The sequence below is a fragment of the Plasmodium relictum genome (assembly GCF_900005765.1).
Source record: "Plasmodium relictum strain SGS1 genome assembly, chromosome: 12".
Taxonomy (NCBI): domain Eukaryota; phylum Apicomplexa; class Aconoidasida; order Haemosporida; family Plasmodiidae; genus Plasmodium; species Plasmodium relictum.
The window spans coordinates 124,226-144,712 of NC_041690.1; the positions used below are offsets into that span (position 1 = coordinate 124,226).

Consider the following 20,487-nt stretch of genomic DNA (forward strand, 5'->3'; position numbering starts at 1 on the left):
ATTGTCATTATGATTTTTATTTTTAGTATGCAATAAAAATAAATAATTTTTCTTTATAATATTGAGTAAATAGAAAAAGGAAAATGATGAACTTATTTAATAGTCAAAATAAATTATCTTTATTAATTATTTATTTTAAATGTATCTTTAAAAATTTTTTGTTAATAAGTAGAATCTCCTTTTTTTTCTTTTTTTCTTCGTTTCTTTGTTTCTTTTTTATATAATATATTTTTTATAAATAGAAGTCCTTTATACATAGTTTTTCTTTTTTGTATTTTGATATATTGAAATTTTATTTTTCATATTTTATTTTTTAGTATAATTAAGATTATGATTTTTAAGAAAAAAAATGAAGAAAAATGTGTTCATAATTATTTGTAGAACTGATGTGTGCAAAAATAGTACTATTATTTTGTCTTAAAATGTTTAATAATAAAAAAAAAAAAAAATAAAATAAGATAAAGTTTATATTGCTATATCTTAAATTTTGTTTTTATTTTAGTTTAATCATTCTATTGTAGGTGAAAGCCTTAAAGTTCCAAAGTGAAAATCTTGTCATTGTTTATATAAGTACGCAAGACAATATGAAAATTAATTATAGATAAAAAAATCATATATAAAAATGTATTTTTTGTTTTTTATGTATGTATTTCTTTTACTTTAGGAATATATTTATATATATATAATGAAAATATTTAGCTTTTTCTATATAAAAATTTTTATTTAATAAACTTCTTTTTTTTTTTTTTTGGAGCTAGTATATTATATTATTTTATTTTTTTACATTTTATTGCAAACCCCGATGTAAAATAAAAATTTTATATTTCCTAGCACTATAAAAATCCGCCAAAAAAAAAAAAATCGATCCTATAAATATTATATATATATATATATATATATATATATATATAAGAAATAAAAATTAAATACTATTAGAAATATTTTTTGTTGATAATTCTTATTATTATATGTTTATTTTTTCTTATCAAAAAAAAAGAAAAAAATAATTAAAAACAGTTATTAGATATGTCTTAATATTTTCTTAGTTTAATTTTTCTTATATTATCAATAAAAATTCTTATACATACTAATAAGTAAATATTTATTATTTCGTGTTATAAAAAAAAAAATAAAATAAAATATAAATTAAGGAAATATTCATAAAACTTTGTAAATACACATTTTTTTGTGAAATATTATATATATATATATATATATATATATATATATATATATATATATATATATATATATATATATATATATATAATATAATATAAATATTATATATATGCATATTTTCTTTTTTTTTTTATTATTGTTAAAAAAGAAATAATTAAAAAAAGCATAATATTTAGTAAATTTATTATTATTTATAAAAAAAAAAAGATATAATATATAAGTAAAATTATTTGATACATTATTATTTTAAAATGACTTCAGTCAAACACCCTAAAATAAGTGTATTAGGTGCAGGAGATATCGGTTGTGCTTTGGCTCATATGATTTGTGAAAAAAATTTAGGTGATGTTGTTTTACATGATTTTAGAAAAGGTAATAATAATTTAATTAAAATTTAAATTAGAGTAATGAAAAAAGAAATGAATATCAATTAATGTAACATACTTATATATATTTATTCATGCACATATATTTTTGTATTCATTTTTGTTTTAAAAAAATTTTAAAATTTATAATTATTACTAATTTATTTTATATCTAAAAGTACTACCCAATTTTAAATTTGGAGTTTGATTATAATTAATTAAATTTTTTTTTTTTTTCTTTTTATTAAAAATTTTTAATTAAAAGTTTTTATAAAAAAAATGTAAGTGTATTTTTAGTACTATAATACAATATATATATATACGAATGTATTTTTTTTTTAATTTAATATAGATTTACCAAAAGGAAGAGCATTAGATATTTTACACACAAGGCCTTTAAATAGATCTAGGATAAATATATTAGGAACAAATGAAATAACAGATATAAAAGATTCATTAGTTGTAGTAGTAACAATAGAAGTATCAGAACGTGAATTTGCTGAATTCGATGAAGAAGACATAGAAAAACAAGTATATACATCCAATGTAAAACTATTAAAGGATGTAGCAAAATCTATTAAAAAACATTGTCCTCAAGCTTTTGTTGTAGTAACTACGAGTCCTGTTGATTGCATGGCAAAAGTTTTACAAGAGAATGGAAACATACCACCTCATAAAATTTGCGGAATGGCTGGTGTTTTACATAGTGCAAGATTCAGACATAATTTAGCCGAAAAATTAAGAGTAATTATTAAAGAATTATAAAAGATTAATATTTAGTTAATTTTAAAAAAGAAAATACAATATATATTATATAAATTTATGCATTGAACATATAGCTATCTTTTTTTTTTTAACATATAAATTTAGATAAATCCAGGTGATGTTCAGGGATTTGTAATAGGAGCACACGGAGATAAAATGGTCCCTCTACCAAGATATTGTTGTGTAAATGGTATACCATTAAATGATTTTACAAAAAAAGGAGCTATAACTGATAAAGAAATTAATCAGATAGTTGAAAAGACAAGAAATACAGGTTTAGAATTACTAGAATTATTACCTGAAGGATCAGCGTGTTTTGCTCCTTCTCTAGCTATTGTTGAAATTATTGAAGCTTATTTAAAAGATTTAAAAAGAGTTCTCGTTTGTTCAGTTTTATTAAATGGCCAATATGGCCATAAGGGAGTTTTTGCTGGAATTCCAGTAGTAATAGGAGGTAAAGGCATAGAAAAAATAATTGAACTTGATTTGAATGCGCAAGAAAAAGAACTTTTTGATGATTCTCTAAAACATATCAGTTATTTATTCGATAATTACAAACATGAAGCAGTAGTAGATGAAGAAACAAAACCAAACTAATGTATACATATATATATATATATATATTTATATGTATTATTTCATTTTAATTCTTTTTTCTTTTTTTTTTATTTTTCAAATATTTAAGTATTCTCCCACATTATAATATTTAATTATATACAATGATAATTTTTTAATTAAAAAAAAAAAAAAAAAAAATAGAATAGAATAGAATAAAATAGAAGAAAAGTTTTAACATCATCTCTGAATAAAAGTAAAAAAAAAAAAAAAAGAATTCCCACGTATAAACATTTTCATATTCTCGATAAATTAATAAAATTATTTTACCTTTTTCATAAATCTAAACTCTTATTTTAAAAAAAAAAAAAAAAAACTTTCCTTTAATGATTAAAATTACACATAAATAATAGTGCTCTTGTATTCCAAAAAAGTACTAAAAACAAAAAAATTTGTAATTATATGACTGAAGATAGTAGCTATGTTTTGAAGTTATAATAAAACATTTCTATATTATTGCATTAATCCTTATTTAGAAAACATGTAATTGGTTCTTAAACTTATTATATAGTTTCAATATAGAAAAGTAAATAAAAAGAAGAAAAAGTTCTTTATAAAATTTATAAATGTTATAGATAGAGATATTAAAAATATTTTAGTAACAATAAAAGTATAGAAGAAATAAAAATTCTAGTAAAATACAAAAGAGTAAATAAAAATTGTTTTAATGATATCATTAGGTAAATAAAAAAAAAAGGTATTTATTAATATAATTTTTAATTTTTACCAAAATTTTATACATAAACTATTATTATTAATTATACTATAACATATTAAAAAAGTACTTCATATATATATGCATATTAAATATCAGGATAAAAAAGGACTTACTTTGTCTTATAGTATTATATTATTATTTAATGATATATATCTATTTAAAAAAACATTTTTTAAACAATTTACTTATTTAACGATTATTTTATATTATACAGAAAATTTTTTTTAAAAGTGTTATTTATAAAAAAAATGGCTAGATGTGTAAAATTCTTGAATTCAATATACATAATATTTGAAAAAACTAAAAACTTTTTTTTTATAAAAAACTCACCTATGGAATTGAGTCTATATTAGAATTGGGATCATTTTTTAAATAGTATAGGAACTTCATTAAAATATAATATAAACACATTTCACTTTTTAATTCTCAATAAATTTAAATTTTTTTAATATATTTTATATATAATAATAATAGTAATAATAAAATAAAAAATATTTATAATGAATATTTATATTTATCTATTTAGGTTTTTTTGTTTTTTTTATTATATGTAAAAGTTTTTTGTAATTTTTTATATTATCTATAACAAAACTATGAGAGTTGAATATATTTTGAATATATTTTTATCAGAAAAAAAAAAGTTTTAAATAATAAAAGAAAATAAAATATCTTTTTTTTTTTTTTTTAATTATATTATTTTCTTTTTTTATGTTAGAAATTGAATTTTCTGTAAAAATGCCACGTAATCGTTTTTATTTTTTTTTTTTTCATAAAGTGTATATATATATATATACATATATCTGCTTCGTATGTTAGAATAAAGATATATACATATCAATGAATCTGTTTATTTTTTAATTTTATAACTTTTCAGGTTTCAATGAATATATATATAAAAAAAAAAAAAATTAATATTTTTTTTAATTTTTGTAATTTAATTTTTTTTTTTCTTCCATTGTTGGATGAAATTTACAAAACACGCCAAAGAAAAAACATATGCTCATACATAAATTATATATATTTTTTCAAATTCGTTTATTTATTTTCTTTTTTTTAATTGAATCACTAAAATGAATCCTTTGTTATTTAAAAAATGTAAAATAAATTTGTTTAAGAATAATAGAATTTTTAATAAAGAAAACTATGGAATAAAATTGGCCTTACTAGTAAGCAGTGGCATTGGATGCTATTTTTTAAGCAGTGAATCAAATAGAAAAGAGTTGCGACGATGTTGTATGGACTTAAAAAAAAATATAAATAAAATACTTTATAATAATAAAAATTATATTTTACTAGAAAATAGTGTTTTTTGTGATAATGCAAATAACCACTACCATCCGTTATGGAGATCAGAAGAAAAAAGGCCTTTTGAGAAAAAAATGGAAAATGCAATTTTATTTAGTGGGACATCTAACCCTACATTAAGTCAAAATATAGCAGATCATTTAGGTACTATTTTAGGAAGAGTAAATTTAAAAAGATTTGCTGATGGAGAAGTATCAATGCAATTTCTGGAGAGTATAAGAGGAAAAGATGTTTACATTATACAGCCGACTTGCCCACCAGTAAATGAAAATTTAATTGAATTGTTATTAATGATATCAACATGCAGGAGAGCATCAGCAAAAAAAATTACTGCTGTTATTCCATATTATGGATATGCAAGGCAAGATAGAAAATTAAGTTCAAGAGTACCAATATCAGCAGCTGACGTGGCAAGAATGATAGAAGCTATGGGAGTTGATAGGGTAGTAGCTATTGATTTACATTCAGGTCAAATTCAGGGATTTTTTGGACCTAGAGTTCCAGTTGATAATTTAGAAGCCCAGTTAATAGGTTTAGATTATTTCACAAAAAAAGATTTATATAAACCTGTTATAGTATCACCTGATGCAGGTGGAGTTTATAGGGCAAGAAAATTTCAAGATGGCTTAAATCACAGAGGTATAAGTGAGTGTGGTATAGCAATGTTAATAAAACAAAGAACTAAACCAAATGAAATAGAAAAAATGGACTTAGTAGGAAATGTTTATGACTCTGATGTTATTATTGTTGATGATATGATTGATACATCAGGTACATTATGTGAGGCAGCAAAACAATTAAAGAAGCATGGTGCTAGAAGGGTTTTTGCTTTTGCTACTCATGGATTATTTTCTGGTCCAGCAATTGAAAGAATTGAAAATTCTCCCCTTGAAGAAGTTGTTGTTACAGATACTGTTAAATCAAATAAAAATATTGATAGCTGTAAAAAAATTACCAAATTAAGTGTTTCAGTTCTTGTCGCTGATGCTATTAGAAGAATTCATCAAAAAGAATCATTAAATGATCTTTTTAATATTAAAGGTTAATAAAATAGAAAGTCTTGCTTTTAAGTCATTTTTAAAGTATGAAGTTTTATAAAAGTATTTCCAAAAATGTATCTTTATTATTATTATTATTATTATATATATATATATATATATATATATATATATATAAATCAAATTATAAATAATTTTCGATTTTTCAAAAGTATCTACACATGTATATATATATATTTTTACTTTTTTATAAGAACAGCCAGTGACTTATTTCAATTTTGTTTTAAGAAAATTGATTTATTAAATATATAAATCTTTAAATCTTTAAATTATTATTTTTAAAAAAAGTAAAAAAAAAAAAAAGAAAATTAAAAAGATGAAGTAAAAATTAGTTTATTCACATGAATATAAATGCATAGGAATAGATAACTTTTAACTACAAAATTGAAAAATAATATTTGATTTTTTTTTTTTTTTCCTTATATTTTTGTTCATTTATATTATAATTATTCAATTTTCCAATATATTCTTCATAATAATATAATGTATATTGATTAAACAGAAATGTACTTTTTATTTTTCACTTTTATAAATTAAGTGATAACAATATTTAAAAATGTATAATAAAAAAATAACAAATAACAAAAGATTACATTATTAAATAAATAGAATAATTCAATATATATTCTATATATTATTATAAAATTTATATTGATATTTTATTAATTTTTTTTTAAATATGAAAAAAGTTTAATTTTGTTTCTTAAGTATTGATTACTTTTAATTCTCTATTTAAATGTAAATATTTCAATATTTTAATAATAAATATTTTATACTAAAACAGAAAAAAATTATATATATATACATATACATGTACAATAGTTTTTTTTTTTTTTTGAAAAATATATGAACTTTTATTAGTATTAATATTTTACTAAATTATCTATTTTAATGCATAATCTATATAAAATATAAATAAATCAATTACAACTCTTAATTATAAATAAATTTTATTCTTTTCTATTTTCAATGAATAAAAAAATGTAATATTTTTCAATTACTTAAATCATTTACATCCAAAAAAATACCTAAAATTAATTGAAATATATATTTTCTATCAATTTTTTAGAAAATAAAAATTTATAATTTTTTCTTTTTTTATCTATTTTTTATGAAACTTTATGGAAAATTTAATTTAAAAATTTTTTAAACTTGTATGAGATTTTAATTTTTTATTCATTTGAATTTTTGTGTAAGTTATTATTTTTTGTTTTATTTCAATAAATCAGTATCAAATTTTGAATTTTACTATATATATATATATATATATATATATATAATAAAATTATCACTAAAAATATTCTTTTAAATATAGTTTAGATAACAATAAATGTCAAAAAATACCAATAAACTTCGATAATAAAAATATTTGTGAATGAAATATTCATATAAAATTATTTAAAAATTATATATATATATATTTGGTTAGACGAATTAAAATAAAAATATATAGAATATGGCATCTAATTCACCAAAAGATTTTGTAGAAAATTTGAAAGGACGTGCTGTAATAGTTCGATTAAATAATGGTACAGATTATAAAGGCATATTAGCTTGCTTAGATGAACGTATGAATGTTGCATTAGAGCAAACTGAAGAATATTTTGAAGGAGAATTGATTGAAAAATATAATGATGCTTTCATTAGAGGTAATAATGTTTTTTATATTAGAGCAATTGAAGATGAATAATAGATTTTTTTATTTTATATTATTTTATTATTTTTATTTATTAATTTTTTTTTTTCCCCCTCCTCCTTTTTAACATATTTTTTGATACGTTAAATTTTTTTTTAACGTGTTATTTTATTATCAATGATGTACAATAAAAACAATCATTTTAATAAACGCTTTTTTAAGTAAATGAACTTTATTAAAAGAATAGACGAATTAAAAAAAAGGGAAAAAAAATTTAAATTAAAATTTTTTTTTAAAAAAAAAAATTAAATTGATGTTAATTAATAATTAAATATAAAAATGTACAATATGATGTATTAAAAACAAGATAAAAATTATTTTAATATAATGAGAATTTTAATTACTATATTCGTAACAAAAAAAAAAAAGATAATATAAATAAATATATTTAGGTATATGTTTTTTTTTCTATTGCTCCTACATAATGGTCATGTAAACCTCTTTATTTTTAAATATTAAGAAAAAGACATGTAATATGAAAGTTTTAGTTTTTAACTAACATATGAAGAAATAAGAAAGAAATTTATTTCACTTTTCATTTTAAATTTAAACGTTTTATATATGGTTTTATTCACTAAAACGTTTGTCTATAACTATAGAAAAAGGAAAATGTTTTAGTATACATACCTTTTTTTAAAAATATACTAATAGAATAATATTTTATTCATGTTAAGAAAAAAAAAAAAGTAAAAAAGGAAAATAAGAATAAAAATTTTATTTCAATTTTTTTTTTTTTTTTTTGCAAAAATATAAAGAAATAATTTTTAAGCTAGAGCTTTCATTCTTCTTGTTTCAGCAATAGCTTCATCAAATTTTTCTTTTTCTTCTTTAGTTAATTGTAACTCAATAACTTGTTCAACACCATTTGCTCCTAAAACTATTGGTGTTCCACCAAAAATATCAGTATGCCCATATTGTCCTTCTAATAAAGTAGAACAAACTAAAACTTTCTTCAAGTCTCGAACATAAGATTCTGCCATTTCAATAATTGCAGCAGCAGGAGCGACGAATGGAGAAGCATATAAATTAACAATTTCTAAAGCAGTGTTGATAGTTCTATCGAATATTTCATCAATTTCTTTATTAGTTATTCTTTTATTATTAATAAATTCTTGTAATGGAATACCTCCAACAGTTATATATCTCACTAATGGTACCATTTTATTTCCATGTGCACCAACAATAAGAGCATTTACGTCTCTTGGGCAGACATTTAGTTTTTGAGAAATATAATATTTTAATCTAGATGTATCTAAAACACCTCCTAATCCAATAATTTTATTTTTTGGGACTCCTGAATGTTGATGTAACAATTGAACCATTACATCAACTGGATTTGTTACAACAATAATAAATGCATTAGGGCAATTTTTTTTAATATGACCACCTATCTCAATCATAATTTTATTATTTAATGGTAATAAATCATCTCTATTCCATTCTTTATCACTTTTTCCAGGAGCTTTTGTAAATCCAGCTGTAACAATTACCACATCTGCTCCCTTTAAATCATCATAAGAATTTGATCCTGTAACTTTGCAGTTTGAATATGCCATTACATTTGTATGTGAAGTATCTAAAGCTTTTCCTTGAGGCATGTTTTTTACGATATCAAATAAAACAACATCTCCCAAGTTTTTCTGAACAATCAATGTAGCCATTACTCCTCCTATCATACCGGATCCAACTAACACAAATTTTGGTTTAGGTGCCATTTTTGAAATATTTTTTTTTTTAAATTTATATATATATATATATATAATTTCAAAGGAAAGAAAATTATAAATAGAAAAGAGGAATTTAATTTAATATAGACAAATGTATAAATATATATTATGCCTATGAAATAATAATACTATTTTTTGAAACTATTCAATAAAATGTAGTAAAAAAAAAATATATATATATATATATTTAAAAAATATTATATTTATTTGAAAAATTAATATGTATATGAAAAAAACTAGAAACCTGATTATTTAAAAAATTTTGTCAAAATGTTTTAAGTGATGAGAATGTAAAGAAATATTATACAAGTATATTTTTTTTTTTTAATTTTGATTTTAATTTTTATCAAAATAAAAAATTTATTTATGTAAATATAAAAATATGTTATCTAAATGCTGCATATGTATCGTATTTTTCCCTTTTCATGAATTGTCCGCATGCATGAGTTTTTAATAAAATAGTTCCAATATATATAAATATTTTTAAATATAAAAGAAAATATACTTTAATTTTTAAAGAATTAGTATAAAAATACTTTATATAAGCATTTTTAAAAAATAATGAACATATAATTAATATTACAGTTAAAAATAAATACAGAGAAAAAAAAAAAAAAAAGAGTTAAATTTTTTGATATATTTTTATTTTTTCTATTACTATTATATTCATATGCAGTTAGTATCACATACTTCAAGTTATAAAGTTTTGTCTTTATTTTATTCATTTAAATATATATTTGTTTCTAATGAAAATATAGGAAACTAATTCTTCATTATTTTCTTTATTAAATTTCACATATATGCATGTGAATAATTATAATTCAAAATAAAAAAAAATCCTTTTGTGTGTAATAATGAAATATTATAAATTAATAATTTTAATAGAAAATTTAATATCTTTTTTTTTTTATAGTATTTCAATAATTTTACTATTTATAAAAAAAATTAAAATATTTATGAATTTTATTTTATTTTTTTGTAGATATAATATTATAATGGTGCTTCAAGATATTATAAATAGAAATACAGAATAGATGCACTAAGTTAAAAGCATTATAATTCTTTAAATTTACAATATAATGTTATGGAAAACAAAAAAAAAAAAAAAAAAACAGAAAAAAATATTTAAATGGAAACTAGTATATTACTTTTCATAAATTTTTGAATAAGAAAACTCTTTATGTTAAATTATATTTTTTACAAATTTTTTTTGAATAGATATTTCTCTTCTTATATATTTGAATTTTTTTGTTCTTTATTGTTCATATATTCTCATAGAAAGCATAAAAAGTAAATTTTCTTATAAAAATATTTACTTATCTAAATTTTAAAATTCAATTATGTTTTAATTATTATTTTTCAGGTTTTTTTCTTTATAAGTAAAAAAAAAAAATAGTATTATATATATGTGAGAATGAAAAAAAAAAGATGTATATATATTGCTATATTTGTTTAAAGTTAATCTAATAATAATTTTTTTTCTATTTTATTTTTTATTTTTTAATTTGTTGTTACTTATTAATATATAATAATTTAAAAATTTTTGTTACTCTATTTTTCAAGACATGGATGAACAGATAAAAACTTATTCTGAATGTTTAAATAAATTATATAAAACACATTCTTTAAAATTAAGTCTTGATAACCCAAAAAAATTGAGCGAATCATTTGATAATCCTTGTGATAAATATAAAACAATTCATATAGCTGGTACTAATGGAAAAGGATCAGTTTGTTATAAAATATATTCTTGTTTAAAACTAAAAAAATATAAAGTAGGTTTATTTTCTTCTCCTCATATATTTTCATTAAGAGAAAGAATAATGGTAAATGATGAATTAATAAGTGAAGAAGATTTAATTTTTCTAGTAAATGAAATATTAAAAAAAAATAAGGAGATTAATATACAGCCGACATTTTTTGAAATTATAACAATGGTTGCATATTTGCATTTTTTAAATAAAAAAGTCGATTATGCAGTCATTGAAACTGGAATGGGAGGAAGATTAGATGCTACAAATATTTTAAGTAAACCAGAATTAATTGTAATTACTTCTATTGGCTATGACCATTTACATATATTAGGCAATGAACTAAATCTTATATGTAATGAAAAAATTGGTATCTTTAAAAAAAACGCAAATGTAGTTATAGGTCCTTCGGTTTCTATTTATAAAAATGTTTTCAAAAAAGCAAAAGAATTAAATTGTAATATAACGTCAGTTTTACCTGAACCAAGAGGAGAAACATATAACGAAGAAAATTCAAGAATAGCTTTAGAAGCATTAAAAATTTTAAATATAAATGTAGATAATTTTTTGAAATCAGTTATTAATATTAAGCCACCTCTAAGGTTACAATATTTAGCTCAAGAACAAATTTATCATATAAAAAAAAAATTTATTTCAGATAATTCGGAAAATAATTTTTCTTTATATCCTCATGCAGTTATATTAGACGTTGGCCACAATGAAACAGCTATTGATAGATTATGTAGAGATATAAACTATTTTCATAAAGATAAATTAATAAGAATTTGCATATCTTTGACAAAACCAAGAGATTTAAATATATTCCGTCCTTTTATTGCTCAATTTTCTTATACACTGAAGGTATATTTTTCATATAAAACAATTCAAATTGTATTTTTAAGTTTTTATATTCATCTCCTTTTTATAAATATTCTCAAAAATAGTAGATATATTTTTTTATAATTCATAAATACATAATTTTTATAAATATAAAAATCCTTTTGCTTTATATATATGATCTTTTTATAATCATGAAATTCTTTTCTCATATTTATTTAAATTTTTTTTTAAAAAATATAATTTTTCTTTTAATAATAGGATATTTTTTATTTTCCTTCAATGAACCCTCGGACATACGACTTTGAAGAGATTATTCATATTATAAATAATGATGATAAAATAGATGATAAATTAAAATATTTAATTTTAGATAGTTCTCAGAAAGTAAAGCAATGGTTGATATGTAATGACAAGGGAAATATTAATGATGAAGGAAAAACTGACAAATCATATAAAAGGGGTATTCATTATTTTATTAAACATATATATATATATAATATGTCTATATCAAATGTAACTTTTTTTTTTTTTTTTTTTCAAAGGTACTATTCCATTAATTGTGAAAAATGCTTTTCTAGAATGTTGTAAAGATAATTCTATTTTGTTAATTGTTGGAACATTTTTCATGTTTGATGAAGTTTTAAATGCGTTTGATATTCATTCAAGTAAAATAAATAAAAAGAAAAATTTTATAAAAATATTCACCTTTTAAAATGTAAAAAATTTAATTTTTTTATTTTTTTTCTAATTCCTTTTAATTAGATATTCAGGATTCAATTTATATGAACGAACCATTTTTTGTTTAATTCTAATTAAAAATGTTCAAAAGAAAAATATAAAAAAATAGGGAATGATAATAAATTTAAATGAATTGATATTAGGTAAAATAGAATAAGATATATACAAATACATTAAAAAAAACAGAAAATAGGAAATAAAAGTACAATATATTTCTAAATTTAGAATAAAATATACTAATAAAAATGAATTATGTTTTTTTTTTTTTTTCATTTAAAAAATCATTTTATAAAAATGTCAATGAAAAAAAAGTTTTTAAATAAAATTCAAAAAATTATAAAAAAGCTATGTTCATAACAACATATGAGGATTCAAATCAAAAATATAATTAACACTATGTATAATTAATATTTTTCAACTAAGTTTGAAGTGACAAAAAAAATAAAATAAAATAAAAATAAAATAAAACGAAAATAAAAGAAAAAAAAATTCAATAATGTATGCGTATACATATACATATTTTTCTTTTTTCTATATATAAAAATATTGTTTAATTTTTCTTCTAATATATGTATATATAAAAGTGTTAACTTATTTTTATTTTTTTATGAAAATATTATTGAACAAACATAAATTTATGAAATGTCCATAAATATTTTTCATAAAAGACTAAATTTTTTTTTATGTAAAATATAAATACATTTATACTTTAATTATTATTAAATATAAATCTACTAGCAATAAAAATAGGGGATAAATTTCAACTGAAATATAAAAAAAAAAAAATAAATAAAAACACAATATTTATGTAAATATGAAAAAAAAAAAAAAAAATTATGAACAACCTATTATATGAATAAATAATTTTAAATTATATAAAAATATCAATACTAGTTCTTATACATATTAAAACTAATAATAAACACATAAAGTTTTTTCTTTTTGCCTTAGAATATCACGCTTCAATATAACTTACAGCATTGGTTATTTTTTTTAGCTTGTCTAAAAAAAAAAAAATGTACATATATATATAAAAGAAGTAAATATATATATAAATAATTTACATAATAAAATTAATTATTTTTCTTATATCTAAATGAAAAGAAAAATACCTATAAAATTGATAAGATGAATTAGAAAGGTCTTGACTTTTTTTCATTAAATCATCTAATTTTTCTCCTCTTTGTAAAAGATCTTCTATATTTTTTAACATAACGTCTTTAACTTCATCTAGATCTTTTTGTACTTTTAATAGTTTATCTGCTTCAGAGGGATTTTGATATTTTTTTAATAATTCATTTAATTCATTATTAAATAATGATCCTTCTTTTAAATCCTGTGTAATATTTTCATATTGGCCTTTACACTTTTCTATAAATAATTTATGTGCATTATCTATTAATCCAAAAGCAATTCTTAAAGGATAAGATGGTGTAGAAAGCACTAATATACTAATATTATTTTGGATATTTGTGTAAATATGTAAGTGCCCAATCCCTGATTCTAATTCAATAACTTCTCTGTTTCCTTTTGGAGTTCTACTACATACTAATCGAGAATGAAAGTAAATATGCTCTTTTAGTGATGATCTATGAAAAAACGGAAATGATGATAAATCAAATGATGCTGACAAAAAAACTGGTTGTGCTATATCATATTTATAAATTAACAATGCATATAATGCTATTTTATTTGATTTTTCACTATAAGGTATATTACTGGAAGAATCAACCATTTTAATTATATCAAAACGTCAGACAAACTTAATAAAAATAAATAGTAATGGATATAAAAAAAAGAAATAAAAAAAAAAGAAGAAGAAAAAGAAAAAGAAAAAGAAAAAGAAAAAGAATAAAAAAAAAAATAAAATTGTTTAGTTACATAAATATATATATCAACGTTTATTTTATTTTATTTTATTTTTTATCTAGCCAAATGAGTTTATTCTTTTTCTTTATTTAAGACTTTTTAAATAACTAAAAATATTCTGTTTCTTTTATTAATACCATTTTATATTAACACAAGATAAAATTTAAAAAAAATAAGAATGTAAAAATAAATTTATATTATTAATAATAATAATATTTTAATATTTTCAAAAAAAAAATGCAAAGAATATATTTATAGATATTTTTATAAAAATTAAAAAAAAATTATATTTATATAAAAGAGAAATTCATCTAGAAAAAAAAAAAAAAATATATTAAAAATTATTAATTATAAATAACTTACTTATTAGTACTATTGAAAATAGTTTTTAAAACATATATATATATATATATACATGTACACAATGTATATAAAGCAATGATATGCTTTTTTTGTTTTATATATAGTACAATAAATTTATAGTAAAGAAGTGTAACATTTAAATCATAAATTTTATTTTATTAAAAGAAATACAATTTTCACTCTTTTAATAATATATCAAAATAATCATTGTAAAAATGCAAATATTAGAAACAAAATAAAATTTAATTGAAATTATATATATATATATATATATATATATATATATATTCATATGTAAGGAAAAAGTCAAATTATTGTTAATATTTAAGAAAAATGAAAATAAATTTTTATTTTTAAAATTATATAAAAAACGCTGAAGACAGAAATAATGAGATAGAGTTGTTTATGAAAAACTTAAATTTCATTAAAGAACACATATACTAAATAAAAAGAACAAATAATTAAAACATGATTAAAGGAAAAATAAATATTTATATTTATTATTTTTTCATTTTCATAGAAATAATAAAATCTTATTTGACATAAAACTATATAATTATTATTACACTTTTAATCATACATTTAATCTAATTTTTTCTTAAGCTTTTTTGAAAATATTTTAAGAATATATATAAATTTATCGTTATGGCAAACATATAATATTTAAATGCACACAAGAAAAATATTTCTGATATTATTACTATTGATTCAGAAGAATTTCTTCTTCAGATATATATTTTGATAAATAAATTGCAAAATATAAGATAAATTATAAATTGAATGTTCAATATAATACATTTAATATATAAAATTTGTATAGATTATTTAAGTAAAAAGTAAAATATCAATTTAAATAACAAAAAAAAAAGTTATATAAATTTAGTTGTTTTTTTCAAAAATAGGTTTTTGATATATGCATTTGTTTTTATTAATTTCATATGTCTAAAACCCATTTTTGATTAAATAGTTAACGTTTTCCTAATTTTCATTATTAATCATAGAAATGAAGAAATTGAAAAATGCTTATGTATTTTTTTTCTTAATTTTAAGAAAAGAAAAAAAAATTTTACATGTAAAATATTAAACTTCTGTTTTATTTATAAATTAATAGTTATTTCTTATTTACTATTTATATGAAAAAAAAATTTTTGCTTATGGTATTAATTTTCGTTATCTTTTTTTTTTTTTACAACTCTTCTACTCTTTATTTAAAAATAAGGAATAGAAATATGTTTAATATAAGATTAAAAAAAAAAAAAATATATAAGATTATATTTAATAATAAAATGTGTTCGTTCATCAATATATTTGTATAGATGTTATTATAACACTATTAATTTAAAATTTATTAGAATTCTATTATTAAACTAATGATAAATTATAAAAAAGTAGTTGTATACATATAACTGCGCCTAAAAAAATAAATATATGTGCTTCATACCCAATTTTATAAATAAAACAAGAAATTTGAAATAAATACAAAAAAATAATAATAATAAAATAAAGCTGAGAAAAAGGAGTTACAGACACACTAAAAAAATGAAAATAAAATTACATACTTCAAAATTTTGTTACAAATAAAAAAGCAAGTAATGTATTAAATCTAATGCAATTTGAATATCTAAAAAGCTAAAAAAAAATGTTGATACATAACTTAAAAAAGAAATATGAAAAAAATTAAAAGCATCAAGAAATAAACGAAAATAATGCTTTTTTTTTTTTTTTAATAAATTCATATCAACAGTGTTAGTTTTTTTTAAAACTAAAACATAAAAATTATGAATAGATAATTTTATGAAATAAGTAAATAATTTTTTTAAAAAAGAAATAAAAACTAAAAAAAGATTTTTATAGAAAAGAGAACAATTTTTTAAAATAGTATAAAAGATTAAATACATTTTTTTATTTTTACTAATTTTATAACTGTATATGTTTTTTATATTGTCAAGAAATTTACAATAAGCTATATCTTTATTTAAAATATAAAATAATTGTTCACATAATAATAAAAATGATTCTATTGATATTTTTTTTTCAATTTTTTCATTATGTTTTAATTTTTCAATCAAATAATATATTTCATGTGGTAATCCAGAATATTTCTTGCTCATATTTTTATGCATTTTATCATCTATAAAAAATGTACTGCATAATTTTTTCTTATCGTCATATTTTATATAGAAGCTTTTTTTAACAAAATAATTAAAATTAATTCTTTTGTTTTTTTGTAAATTCATAAGAATAGAATTAAATGAATAAAGAAGATGATAATTATTTAAATTAGTTAATCTGAAAAAATAAAAAACATCATCAATAGTGTCATCTTTGTAATTCAATAAATTATTTTGATAATTATCCAGAACAATAAATAAATAGAAAATGAATTTTGCAAAATTAGCCGATAAAAAGGAAGTTATCTTTATATTATTTGTACTTACACTATTTATTACATTATTTAAATTATATTTATTTTTTTTATTTGAATTATATTTTCTATTATGCAAACTTATATTAGTATTACTTATATTGCCCTTATTTTTATTTAAATTTAAATTATTAATATCATTTGAATCATCATTAATATCATTTAAATTATTGTTAGTATCGCATGGATTTGTAATACTACTATGTAGCAATGAATTAACTATATTATTCTTAAGAGAATATTTAACAGTCAAAAACATATCTTTTACAAAATTATGAATTCTAATAATTAAAATAAAAGAATCATTAATTATTTCCGAATTTAAAATGTGTTCAACATATAAACTTAATTGAATTTTCTTTTTCGAATTCTTTTTTATAACCCCTTTATAGGGATATATATAAACATATCTTAACATATCAAAATTATTTTCATTAGTTAAGGAGTTTTTACTTTTTAATATTTTATCCTTTCCTTCTTTTTTGAAGCGAATATTTTCTTCAAGATATTTAAAAATTGAATTTTTTTTTAAGTGCAAATATGAATATAAATTTATTGGAATGGTGGAATTATTTTTTGAGTCTAAACATAAAATAGAATAATACAATTTATCTTCACTAAATTCATTGTTGCCATTTAAGTAAGTATCATCATTTAAGTAAAAAATATTACTTTTTTTATGATAGATATAATCATATTTTTCTTGAAATTTTTTTATACCATTTTCATCATTCACATTATTTGAATAAAATTCTTTAGAATTATTTCTTTTTTTATCATGAAAGTATTTCTCATCATAAATAAATTTTTCATTGTGAATGTTTTTTTCCTTCTTTTTTTGTAGGGAATATTTTCTCTTTGATGAACCCATATCTAAAATATTTAGCAAATAATTTTTTTTTTTTTTTTTTTTCTCATTTCTTTGTTCTTCATCTTCATTTCTCAGTTCTTTTTTATTTTCATAATCTTTTTCTTCATTCATAACAAAGTATTTGTTCTGTCCATCTTTATTATACATATTTTTGTCATATTTATAATAGCTACTATTTACAAAGATTTTATCATTAAAAAAGAAACTACCGTTTTCACTATTACCTTTATAATCATAAGATATTTCAAAATTTGCTTGATATATTTGATATGTATGAATTAAATTAAAATCAATTACTTTTGGATATAAAGAAATAATTGTATTTTTGTTTTTTTGCTTAACTTCATGAAAATGCTTATAAAAGAAATCATCAATTATATCTACTTCAATTTTCATAAATAAATCGCAAGGAAGTTTATACCCTATAAATGTTAATTTTCTTTCCTTTTCTTTAGTTAAGGTAGAATATGTCTTTTTTTGTAAAAAATATTTTCTATTTTTATTTAGAATAGTAATATTTTGATCAAAAAAAAATGAATTATTATTTAAAATATTTTTCTTTTTATAATTAAATAAAATGAAGTTGTCGAAACCTAAAAAAATTATTATATCAATATTAAATAAATATAAATCTTCATTCTTTGTTTCAAATATTATATTGTTAATAAAATAATTATAAATTTGCTTACAATACATATAATAATTTTTTATATAATAATCCATATAATTAAAATTAACAGTGTCTTCTTTATTATTATTTCTGTTATAATCACAAAAAATATATTTATAATAGTCTAACTTTTCTATATATTGATAAAAGTCAAAATTAGAAAAAGCTATACAGAAACTAGCATTCTTAATTTTAAAGGTTAAGCAAATTAGTGAATTATCATCATACTTTTTTTTTCTTTTAATATCTTCTTTTATTTCTTTTTTCATAAATATTTTTTTTCTTTTATCAATTGAATAATTACTAGATATTCTCATATTTTTCATTATACTCTTCCCTTTTCTACTAGAATCGCTACTACAATTAGAAATTTTTTCATATTCATTTTCATTTTTTTTTTTTTCTTCTTCTTCTACTTCATATTTGTTTAAAAAAGAATTACTTACACGTTTATTATCTTTATCTATTTCAAAATATTTATTTATAAAATTATTATAAGTGACATTATTAATTTTGTGTTGTATCATATTTTTATATAAAGCTGTTTTGTAATTGTTATTACTACTATTATTTTTTTCATTTTCTAATATATCCTTTTTATTTAATTTATCTTCTAAATATTCATTGAAGTAAAATTTTATAATCTTTCTATATATTTTTCCATAATTTTTTTTTGTGTAAATTTCTATGTTCTTATAATAAATATTTTCAACATCATTGTATAATATCCGTTTTACCAAGATAAGAAAAGCATTTCTTTGGAATGTGTATTTTAAATTTAAAAACTTATAATCCTTTGTTATGTTAAAATATTTCTCTATATATGTTTTAATAATATTTATCAACTCCTTTTTAAATATATTTTTTAAACTAAAAAAAAAAAAAACACAAAAAATTTCAAGAAATCATTTTAAAAAAAATGATAAATAAAAATTAAAATTGTAATACAGTTATAAAAAAAGAAATAAAAAATTATAATATATTTTAAAAGAAATATAAAAATATATACATATACCTTATAATAATAATATCTTCATTTTGTGTAAAATCTAGGTTTTTCACCAAATTTATAGGTTCTTCACACAAATGTAAATCAAAAACATAAAAGCAAGTAGGATATTTCATATATTCATTCATCTTTTTTCATTTGTTCCTAATTACTTTTACATATTATACAATTTTACAATTTAATTTTTAAAAAATGCTTAAATTTTTTTTTTTTTATAAAGTACTTTATGAGTACAAATATAAAGGGTAAATTATATATAAGAACTAATCAAAATATAAAGTATTATTAAAAATGTATATAAAATAATTTTTTTTTTTAAATTAAAAAATTATTATGTGTTAATGTAAATAATAAAAATAGATATTATTTTCATTTTATTTTATTTTTAATTCTCACACGTCTATTCTTTTTTTTTAAAAAATGTTTTTTCAAAATGTTTGTAAAAAAAAAAAATAAATAATAAAATTATAAACAGATAATTGACAAATTATAAACAAAATTCAATATACTTTACATATGA

General features: G+C 18.2%; 7 protein-coding genes across 7 annotated transcripts; 4 read left to right on the forward strand and 3 right to left on the reverse strand.

Moving 5' to 3' along the window:
* Positions 1-1,433: 1,433 nt before the first annotated feature.
* Positions 1,434-2,909, forward strand: PRELSG_1203100 (oxidoreductase, putative; the record flags this gene model as incomplete). The annotated part of the gene is made up of 3 exons (XM_028677795.1): positions 1,434-1,554; positions 1,900-2,291; positions 2,418-2,909. The coding sequence occupies 3 exons, from the start codon at positions 1,434-1,436 to the stop codon at positions 2,907-2,909; spliced, it is 1,005 nt and encodes a 334-aa protein (XP_028534148.1).
* A 1,806-nt stretch (positions 2,910-4,715) lies between these two features.
* Positions 4,716-5,996, forward strand: PRELSG_1203200 (phosphoribosylpyrophosphate synthetase, putative; the record flags this gene model as incomplete). Its single annotated transcript, XM_028677796.1, has 1 exon — positions 4,716-5,996. The coding sequence occupies one exon, from the start codon at positions 4,716-4,718 to the stop codon at positions 5,994-5,996; it is 1,281 nt and encodes a 426-aa protein (XP_028534149.1).
* A 1,468-nt stretch (positions 5,997-7,464) lies between these two features.
* On the forward strand, positions 7,465-7,698 carry LSM6 (U6 snRNA-associated Sm-like protein LSm6, putative; the record flags this gene model as incomplete). The annotated part of the gene is made up of 1 exon (XM_028677797.1): positions 7,465-7,698. The coding sequence occupies one exon, from the start codon at positions 7,465-7,467 to the stop codon at positions 7,696-7,698; it is 234 nt and encodes a 77-aa protein (XP_028534150.1).
* A 770-nt stretch (positions 7,699-8,468) lies between these two features.
* LDH (L-lactate dehydrogenase, putative) lies at positions 8,469-9,419 on the reverse strand (the record flags this gene model as incomplete). The annotated part of the gene is made up of 1 exon (XM_028677798.1): positions 8,469-9,419. One exon carries the CDS (start codon positions 9,417-9,419, stop codon positions 8,469-8,471), a length of 951 nt encoding a protein of 316 aa, XP_028534151.1.
* A 1,577-nt stretch (positions 9,420-10,996) lies between these two features.
* Positions 10,997-12,828, forward strand: DHFS-FPGS (dihydrofolate synthase/folylpolyglutamate synthase, putative; the record flags this gene model as incomplete). Its single annotated transcript, XM_028677799.1, has 4 exons — positions 10,997-12,043; positions 12,281-12,482; positions 12,565-12,687; positions 12,785-12,828. 4 exons carry the CDS (start codon positions 10,997-10,999, stop codon positions 12,826-12,828), a joined length of 1,416 nt encoding a protein of 471 aa, XP_028534152.1.
* An 894-nt stretch (positions 12,829-13,722) lies between these two features.
* On the reverse strand, positions 13,723-14,495 carry YKT6.2 (SNARE protein, putative; the record flags this gene model as incomplete). Its single annotated transcript, XM_028677800.1, has 2 exons — positions 13,723-13,762; positions 13,873-14,495. 2 exons carry the CDS (start codon positions 14,493-14,495, stop codon positions 13,723-13,725), a joined length of 663 nt encoding a protein of 220 aa, XP_028534153.1.
* A 2,068-nt stretch (positions 14,496-16,563) lies between these two features.
* Positions 16,564-20,095, reverse strand: PRELSG_1203700 (conserved Plasmodium protein, unknown function; the record flags this gene model as incomplete). The annotated part of the gene is made up of 2 exons (XM_028677802.1): positions 16,564-19,828; positions 19,974-20,095. The coding sequence occupies 2 exons, from the start codon at positions 20,093-20,095 to the stop codon at positions 16,564-16,566; spliced, it is 3,387 nt and encodes a 1,128-aa protein (XP_028534154.1).
* Between the last annotated feature and the right edge of the window lie 392 nt (positions 20,096-20,487).